Here is a 9,893-nt window from a genome sequence, read left to right on the forward strand (position 1 = left end):
TTTATTAAGAGAAGGAGGGATTCAAATTAGACAAATATGTACTCCATGACATTAATTAATCAAGCAAATGTGCCCCCCCCCCCCAAAAAAAAAAACAAAAAACAATAACGTTGAAATAGCCTCTAAAACATATCACTACGACACCACAACCAGATGTTTGTTTTAGTGTGAGCACCGTTGCGGGGGGTGTCGAAACATAAAACACGGCTTTGTGAAGAAGTAGAAAAAGCTGAAGGACCCAATCAGACCCAGAGCACACAAACACGAGATGTCTGCATGCAGGGTTTTTCCTTATTACACGCGTTAACTGTGAACAGAGGGCTGCAGACACCAGGTGGGTGTTTGAGACTTTGTGAAACCTCTTACGGTACACAGAGCTTGTTTTCTTCTGTAAAGAAAATAAACAACCGTGATTCATGATGGTAACTCATTAGGCTAAATTATTAGCGGACACACTGACAGGTGTAGTTCCCCCGTTATGTCGGTATTAACTTACATATTTTCCTAACCTTCTTATTCTCGGCACGAAGAGTCATTTGTACGCTGTTAACAGTAAAACCGACGTCTCTCTGCTCCAGTCACCCAGTCAGAACCATAAACATTGTCTGTGGCTCTTTTCATTAGATTCTGCATCTCTGGCAATATAGTCACACCAGTGTAAGCTGCAGTCATGAAGTCTAAGAAGAAGAAGAGACAGGATGACTTCCAGAAGGTGAAGTTAAAGGTGGGAAAAACGAAGCCCAAAGCTGTTAATGCAACCAACACAAGTTTCCGAACCAAGGGAATTCATCTATCTGAACAACTGAAAAGAGACACGACTGGTCCCACCACTCACAGACAGCTTGGTATCAATGTAAGCTTACCATCTTACATGATGTTCACAAACTATCCGGCATGCTATCATTACAAATCTACTTGAGATTTACTTGTATTTGTCTGCTCTCTCTCCTACAATAGGACCTCCTGTCTCAGCTCCACCATTACAATGCCAATATAAAACACAGTGCCTTGTTGGGTTTAAAAGAGCTGCTGTCTGTCAATCCCTCTCTGTTGGAGCAGCATCTCTCTCGCTTGCTTTCTGAAGTTGCAGCTGTTTTCACAGACAAGGATGGCAACGTTCGTGTTGCAGCTACCCGTGTGCTCAGGTAAGACAAGTCTCAGTGGTGCAGATGTACTATAATACAGTAAATAATCACTCTTTTAATTTCTCTTTCTCTAAACATGGGCTAAGCTTTGAACTTGTGCAAACTGTGGTTCCAGGTTCATTGCACAGTCTGTTCCTGCAGAACGAGTGGGTCCATTTTTCCCCCTCCTCAGTGCCCACCTGTCTTGTGCCATGACCCACATAGAACCAAGTATCCAGGAGGATGCCATGAAGGTTCTTGATGTGTTACTGGAACACTACCCTGCTCTCCTAGCAGCAAGGCCTGCTGTTCTCCTCACTAATTTCCTGGAGCTGATATCACACAAACAAAGCTGCAGTGGTACCAAAAAGACGCAGGACGCAAAGGGACGGACATGGGCGTTGTCCATGAACCCGAGCAGGGCCGTGACAAGCCAGCAGTGGCGTCTCTCTGTTCTTTCCAGGTTTGACCCTTGTGCAACTCAGTTTTGAGGAGATTCATTGAATGATCATACAGTACTTGGTGCTAAACAGTTGTCTTATTTGATTTGTATTTAAGGCTTGGGCGCTTTCTGCAGGCTGTTGTTGAGGAAAGGCCAGTCGAGGAGAGTGACATATTTGTTCAAACTGAAGGAGTGTTTGGCTCCAGGGGAGAGGACAGGCTCACACCTCTCAATCTCAACTGGGAAGAGCTCACTTACAACAAGGTTGGAGTTAGGGTGTATGAGCATTCTGGGGCCAAACCAACTCAACGCTCCACCTTTAAACTCAGGTAGGATACCGAGCAGTCCTGTCAAGACCAAGGAATAGAAATAGGAGATGCATGGAGACAAACTCGTAACATAAGAAGTCGGAGCATGATCTTACTCAGTATTTCCACTTTATTTTCTTAGACCGGAGGTGGACCCTGGACCCGCGGTGGGCGAGGGCCTGGACTCGGCTGATTCTGTTCAGATCTTCGCAGCCACTCTGGTGCCTCTTTTGTTAGAGGTTTGGGTAGAAGCCAGTACCAGTGACAGCCCCTGGAACAACAGTGAGGGGGCTCACCTGCTCACCCCCGAGGCAATGTCAGTGATGTTCCAAGTGTTGTCGATTCTGCAGCTGCTGAGAAAACTGGCACCACAGCAGGAGCACCAAGATACTCTGGTTAGGCGGCAAATGCAAAAAAAAAGATATGTCAGTGTTTTATTTTGTACAAGAAATGTAAACAAATCAACACACTCTTTATCTTTTTTTTTTTAATAGGATGCATGGTTTCATAAAGAATATCTGGGAGATTTTAAGCAGCACTTCATGAAAAACTTCCCCTATGGTACTCGGGACACGCCCAAACATAGAAAGAAGGTTGATCTCAAAAGGTGAGGGATATTCCTGTTAGTATGTGAAGCACGAATACTTCCTCTTCCTTTGAATTCATATTACGTTAAACACTGTTATCTAGATCAGAACAGGTATGTTAATCAAAATCTAAAGGTTTGCTTTTTCGCTTTAACCTGCTCAACCATTTCAATTACAATGTCATTTATCAGAGATCTGGCTTCTTATATTCTGCTTGGAATACTGATAGACCTAGCAATGATACTATAATTCTGCTTGCCCCTACTGTAGGAGTAAGCAGACAGCAGCCGTCCCAGGATTGACAGTGGAGCCCCTGGCCCTCAACATCACACTTTGCCAGGTCATGGTGTCCCTAAGTCAGAGGCAAGGGGTCGGCCGAGAGACAGACGGAGACTGGCTGACACCTCTTAGGATGTTTGTCCGAGATACTCTGAGCAGCGGAGTGAAACTGAGCTTTAGGCAGCTCCACATGCTGCTGGGTACTGTGTGGAAGATGGTGCTCACACAGAGGAGCAAAAGTAAGCATCTGAGGTTTTGTTTAAAAGGCCAGGTACGCCACAGAACGCACACAGAGTTGGGAGCAGCCTTTTTTTACTCATTGACCCATTTCTGTGCGTATGTGTGTTTGTCTTTCTGCAGCAGTGACAGAGGAGCTCTTAGCAGCTGTGTACGTGTACTACAAGCAGAGGAACCTGACTCTACAGACACGCTCTCTGCTGCTGTCCTTTTACAGCAAGCTCTACCTGCAGGAGCAAGGACACACGCACCTGGCCAGGTACCTTCATGTTGCTTTTTTTTTTTTAACATGTGAGATCTTCAAACTAGAGACTTACAATTCTTGAATTGAACATAATTACAGAAGATGCATCCTGTGGTTTTCTACCACTTTGTATTTCATCCTATCTGCTTGTGGGCTACAATATGAGTGACAGAAATGTTTTGCTTCTAAAGCTGGTGAGACTTGGTGGTTTTCTGCAATTTGACACAAAAAGAGCTTCATAGATCTGTTTTGGCATCGTCAGTGTACTGGACTGTACAAGACATCCTTTTATTTTAACTGCACAGTACAGTCTTAATAAAAGGATGTCTTATTCTCATAAATGTTACCATGAAGCCTTCCCTGAAATGTGTATCTTTTCTATATTTGATGTTTGCAAACAGAGTGGAGGGAGAACACATAGAGGCTTGGTGTTCGACTCGTCCTATAGGATGTTACAAAAACAGATCAACACATTCGCTTGCACACAGTTAGTCTATTGAAGTCCAAATGAAACTCTTGTTTGATAAGCTTCCATTGAACTTTTATACCCGGACATACAGTGTGTCTCCATTATGTAAATCTGGCTGTGTTCTTCCCCTCCTTGTTTCTCTCTTAAGGAGCAAGGTGCTGTGTTGTTGGTTGGCCTCGCTCCCTGTGCAATTGTCCCAGCTGGGCCACCGTAACCCTGCTCTCTCGGCACGGCTCATCCTGTCCATCCAGGCTGCCGCTTCCCGAGGAAATAAAGATCTGCTCAACAGTCTGCAGACAAACGCCTGCAGGCTTTACGGTATGCACACTAAATAGGAAAGCCAAAACAAAGGCAAGGGACATTGATCATAAAGGTTGGATGATCTGGATTTCTTTTGAAATCAAATATATGATTAATTTTAGATGTACATACTTTTGCTTCAATTTGTTTTTCCCAACACCAGTCAGCAATGACCAATCAGATGCTGTGCATAAACTGGAAAATACCCAATATCTGAATCCACATCAATTTTGTCTGACAACAGTATTTACCTCTGTGAACAGGTGACTATTTCTTGGTCATTTTCCCTGTAGCCACAAGTGTTAAACAACTTTCAGCCAAGATGTCCTTGTCCATGTGGCTTTCATATCTGAAACCTAAATATTTTTATTTATTGACCCATTTCATCTCCAGGGCTAACATAGGCATATCTTATAGTCTCAGTTCAACAGCAGATCAAACTAACACAGAGGCTATTCTCTGGCTGCCTTTCAGGGCTATGAGATATTCTTAGGAATGACTTGCCACTAATGGGTGTTAATAGTTTTTCAAAGTAACAATTGTGATGCAGATTTGTAACAATGAAACAATGCAAGCTTTGTCAGATCTGTCCTCAGGAAGAAAACAAAACAAGATTTAAAATGCTCTCTTGTTTAATGGATATGGGCTCGATCATTTCTGATGCATTCCTGATAGTCAGGGAGTGTAAAAGCTGATTGTCTGTGGTAACACAGCAGCAAGTAGATCTTTCCCTCAAGTTTAAATGTTTGGTCTTCATGGGTTGTTTGCACATTTCTTTTAATGAGGCACATACAAGAAGACCACAGATGAAAGGGTGGAAAGTGTTGATTGATTGGATTGTGATAGCATCCTGCTTGTTTTTTCGCTCCATATGGACAGTTTTTTTCTGCAAACATACCCGTGTACAGATCTCATATTTAGTGGAATCTGTAAATAGTTATGAGCAAACAGCTGATGTGACATCTCTCATTAGGATGGGGTAAAAGGTGGGACATGTAAAACTGTCAACCAAAACACTTTCATGAAAGTATTGGGAACTTTTGCTCTTTTTAACTTAATGGACATATTTCTGCTGTTTTATTTTCCAAGTCTCGGAACATTTGATTCAAGAGAGATCCTGTTAAAGTCGTCTTTCTGTTCAGATGTTTGTAAGCCATTAGATAAACCTTTTACTTAATGTAAAAGACTAAAGATCCATCATGGTGTCCACAGGAGACGATGGATCTCCGTGCGTCTAGCCAGTAAACTTAACAAAACTGAACTGCATCAAGAAGTTGAAAGCTGGAATGAGACTGAAGATGTTCACATAGTTCGGCTGGTGTGTTTCAGAGAGGGGCAGGAGAGGGGAGGGGAGGGGCTTTGGAGGCGGGTAGAAGATACGGATAGAAAGTGCCGCAAAGCCAACTATTTCCCATCACAAGACTCCTTTTGTCCGAGCTCTTCTGACATCAGCATGTGCGTCAGAGAAAGAACACGGTGCACACACGCACATTATCCGGGCCCTTACTTTAAGCTACGTCTGTCTGTCTTTCATTTTTACTGATCAGATATTAAGCAAGTGTTCCTGGTGTTGATTATTTTTCTTCTTAGAGCGTCATGTTCCAGCCCAGAGGGCACCGCACATAGCTGTCTCTAATTAATTACATCTGAAGTTCTTTGAAGGTATCTTTGTGTGTTTGTGTGTAAAGATCCACAGGAGGGAGTTGTGGTTCTGTTACCAGCAGAATCCCAGCAACAAATGGTGCAGTTGCTCTACTTCCTGCCCAAGATGTCCCAGTCCCTGCTGGCCAACCTGAGCTGCTGCTGCACGGCTGGACGAATCTCTGCCAGTCTTGCAGCCACTCTGATTCGTATCGTCCACTTCAGGTGAGATTTGAAACTGTATTTCACCTGCTGAGGCCTCAAACATTCAAGGAATGAGTTCCACTTTTTGATTACAAGAATGAAGAATCTCAAGCAGCCAACGATGCAAGCGCTCTTCCCTGCCACCACCAGATGGCAGTGTTGCACTTTGAAACATAAAACTGCTACTTGAAATTGAAACGTATCGGTTGGTCCATCGGAGTGTTGACAGGTGCTGATGTGGAGGCCCTGTATGTTGCATCTTTTACTAACTGATCCCAATACATTAGTGTTTGTTACAAAGTCACAGCTATCCTTTCCATTTGACTGTTTGTGACTGACCTTCTGCCCGTGTCAGTGGGGCAGTGTTACACAAACTTTCAGCTGAGGGAGTGCTGTGTTAATTGGAATGGAAGTCCGTGTGTGTGTGATACAAAGAGCTCTTTGGGGCAATGGAATGCAGTGTCGTCACAGAGTTGTAGTTCAGAAGATAGTTGTGTGCGTGCTGGGCTTCATAAGCACGATAATATTCAGTCAGATTTCTCTACAGTAACGCACCATTCCTCCCCTGAGGCCAAGGAGAGAGAGATTTAATAACAGTGTCCTAAAAGTTATGCTGTAAGATAACCCATCATCACGATGCTCAAAGTGATCTGAAAAGGAATATATACGCAGGAAAACCACATTTCAAAATGAATTTGAAATGCTTTTTTCCAAAATGCGCAAACCTTTTGGAAAGATGACGTTTAATACTTAAGCTTGAGTTTGAAACCCCAGATAACGTGTGTGTAATTGTGTAATGTGCTCATGTTCCCCAGGTCATCTCTGAGCAGCTGGTTGGTCGGGAACCAGGAAGCAGCTCTGCAGGATGTGGACTACATCAGCTTCCTGTTCTCCACCCTCACAGGCTTTTCGTCTGACAGGCTGGCATCCCTGCAGGACGACGAGGACGATTACCTGCCTCCCTCTCCTCTTTCACCCCTCAGTCTCTACCCCACGCCGCTGGAACAGTTCACACACCACTGGGATGTTGTCGAGGTGCGTTCACTGCTCACCATCTTTCCGACAACTTTCCCAAACCTCTACTGAAGTCACGAATGATTAGAAAAGTTTGATTAAACGTAAAAAAAAGAAATTAAAAAAAAAGACAGTGGGCAGAAAAGACAATGTTTTAAAATTGGAAAGTGTTGATATTCTGGACACAGCGGTGGTCTTTCAGTCCCCCCGGTCCCTCTCTGTCTCTCATATAGAGCTCAGAGGGTGGAAGCTTTATCATTGCACTCCGGCTGAGAGGGGAACCTTTATCGCGTAACGCAGGTTGGAGATGCGTGGTTATCGGGCATAGTGGATATGCAGAAAATGCTAATGAGAGCCCATGGCATGATGGGAGTGTGACATTTCTGCACAGAAATTACAGTTGCGTTAACGTAACTGTGCCCTGGGGCAAGTGTGTTTGAGTGTGTGAACAAGCGGTGTGGTGGCTTTCAAAGGACGAAAATTTAAAGACGAAAAAGCAGGAAGTTGTGGATCTGATAGACTTTATTACAAGTAACAAAGCTGTGGCAAATCTGCAGATTCTCCTCCCTGCACGGTGATCAGTGGGAATCTTTTATACAGCCTGTCAACTCCCACGTCGAGTCATTTTAGATACTTATCTTCCATGTACTCACATTCATCTGGGCCATTCATTCAGGCCATCCTGAACACAAATGTTAACGAATGGTTCCAGGTTAGCAGCTAATTCTCCAAAGTTCCATTAACAATAAACAACAGTCGCTAAGGAAGGTCGACTTACTTTCACAGACCACATGTGCTGAAATTGTTGGGGGGCCTATAATCAGAAATTGAGCTCCTCAATTAAGCAGTCAGCTCCTGCCTTGCTCATCTCCCTGTCTGAGTCAATCACATGCGAGTGGCAGGAAGGAGGAGGGCGGGGACACGTGGTGGTGAAAGGGGAGGGAGGGGGAGACATTAAGGGGACGGCCTGTGTCAACTCAGTTTCTACTAATGAGACAGGATTGTTTTTAATGACGGGGAGAATGCCAACAGGTGCAGCGAGCTGCTTTCACTCCTTCACTTCAGCACACATGCACAAATCAAATTGATAAAACGCTAATGAGAAATTTGATTTGGATGTGAAGGTAATTAGGAAAAGATGAATCTTATTTTCCAGTTGAAAAAAGTTTCTTGGGAGCTTCTCGGGCATCTGTTCTCCATCACAGTGAGAGTAAAGTTTAGATGCTCTTCAGTAAGGCAAAAAGAGAGAAGGCCTCACTTTTTACTGACAAAATTGTAGAAATATTTTAGCTTGGTTACTTGTGATTATTCACTGTGATGTGGATTTCTGGTAAGGCTAAAGCTTTTTGAGACAGACGGTGTAAAGGTATTCTTTACATTGTTCTTCATTCATCACTTCATACTGTTTGATTTTACCGTCCTGTCAATGCTTCTTTTCTTTTATTATTTTCCTGTTTTGTTTTAAGTGGAAGATCAGTTTAGGACTTCATGACAGTATTTAAAATTGTGAGCAGAATTGTGATTGAATTTGAAATTAGTGAAAAAAAAAACAAAAAAAAACCCCGTTTAACTCAGCTTTAACAATCCTAAGAAAATAAGACATATTGCAGCACCGTACACACTCTGCATTTAACACATTGTTGTTAAACGCAATTTATAAAATTGGTTGAGTTTATTGTTAAATCATTTCGATAACAAAGCATGTGTGATATAATTGATTTTCGATGATGTCACTGCTTCATCAATAGGAAGTCTGCCACAGTCTGGAAACACTTGGTTCAAAGTCTCAGTGCTTCGACATCTTGCAAAATGGAGTTTGCAAATACCTGGTAAGAAATTGCATGCGTTGCCTAAGACAGAAAAAAATTCTCAGTCATATTCGGCTTAACTCCTAAAACCGCTTTTTGTACTCATCTGACGTTGTCTTTGTAAGGAATTGTTTTTATTTCTCCCAGACAAAGTTAGGTGTTGTGCCTGACAGTTTGGCAGCCGGGCTGCTCAGAGCTGTATCTAGACTAATGGATCTGTCCGTCCTGCCCATCGAGCCCGTGCTGCGCTTCTTGTCTCAGTGCTGCCTCAGCCTGCTGGCTCTGCTTATCAACCTGCAGCAGGAGTTACCTGCTGAAACTAACCACAAAAGGTAGAGATATCCAACCCTTTAGTGTTCTGTGTTTGGAAATGATCTCCTGAGTATTGGAGTTCTTGACCTTAATTGTTCTGGTATAGTGAATGGATTGTATGTCACATGTGCAGGGAGGCCATATGGGGCGCTTGTGTGTCTGCACTGAGCACAGTTCCTCGCCTTCTGCGAATGGTCCTGCAGTTGCTACGAGTTGGAGATCTGAGCGAGGATGAGCTTCCGCAGCTGGGAAAGATCCTGGCCATGCTGCTGCAGCATACGCCGATCCAAAACCAGCTACTCGCCAACAGCACTCTGCTCCAAGAGATCATGCAACGGCTCCCGGTAAGCACAGCTCAGGCAGGAAATTTAAAGAGATGGATTTAAAAGTGCAACATAAAAATGTATAAACTTCCTTTTCTCTGCTTGTGTGTGTCCCAGAGGTTTTCAAGAGCGTCGAACAGGGAGCAGTGGCTCGCAGACTTACTCTACAGCTACAGTGTCACTGTGACTCACGGCTCTTCTGCTCGCCGTGGTAACCTGGGCCTCCGAGACATGTACTAAATGTTAGTTTACCCTCGCAAGCATCTTAGTTACCTTGATAAACAGAACTACTTCTTCAACTCAGTGTCGTTGATTCCTAACATCTTTAACTTTTACGAAGAAAGAACAGCGTGGTTTTTTTCCCCCGAGTGAATCAGAAAACTTCACATTCTTGTTTTTATAACTTCTTTTCTGTTTTGAACAGACTCTTTATTGCTTCTTGTTAGCCGAATAATTACTTGTTCTCATTCTGCCTCTAAAAATAGTGTTTTGGGATTGTTGTCCAGTGTTTTTTGAAGGCACATAGCTGCCTTTTGTTTATAAAAAAAAAAAAAAAAAAACTGAAAAGAAAAACAAGCAAAATAAATGTAAAACCAAGTCA

The 9,893-nt window shown here is 43.2% G+C and overlaps 1 protein-coding gene across 1 annotated transcript; it reads left to right on the forward strand.

Annotated features, from left to right (window-relative positions):
• The first annotated feature begins 205 nt into the window (after positions 1-205).
• On the forward strand, positions 206-9,893 carry tex10 (testis expressed 10). The gene is made up of 16 exons (XM_079342949.1): positions 206-334; positions 625-853; positions 958-1,145; positions 1,261-1,587; positions 1,683-1,895; positions 2,017-2,269; positions 2,369-2,481; positions 2,732-2,979; positions 3,101-3,236; positions 3,839-4,008; positions 5,679-5,856; positions 6,651-6,870; positions 8,598-8,678; positions 8,805-8,989; positions 9,103-9,313; positions 9,410-9,893. The coding sequence occupies exons 2-16, from the start codon at positions 671-673 to the stop codon at positions 9,530-9,532; spliced, it is 2,829 nt and encodes a 942-aa protein (XP_079199075.1). The 5' UTR covers positions 206-334; positions 625-670; the 3' UTR covers positions 9,533-9,893.

This window comes from Symphodus melops (genome assembly GCF_947650265.1).
Source record: "Symphodus melops genome assembly, chromosome: 5".
Taxonomy (NCBI): Eukaryota; Metazoa; Chordata; class Actinopteri; order Labriformes; family Labridae; genus Symphodus; species Symphodus melops.

Bases quoted from the DNA above. Each gene is read 5' to 3' on its own strand.
- tex10 (XM_079342949.1), top strand. From the start codon at position 671: ATGAAGTCTAAGAAGAAGAAGAGACAGGATGACTTCCAGAAGGTGAAG. The intron at 1,146-1,260 runs GTAAGACAAGTC...CTGTGGTTCCAG, and splicing joins GCAGCTACCCGTGTGCTCAG to GTTCATTGCACAGTCTGTTC. The intron at 8,679-8,804 runs GTAAGAAATTGC...TATTTCTCCCAG, and splicing joins ATGGAGTTTGCAAATACCTG to ACAAAGTTAGGTGTTGTGCC.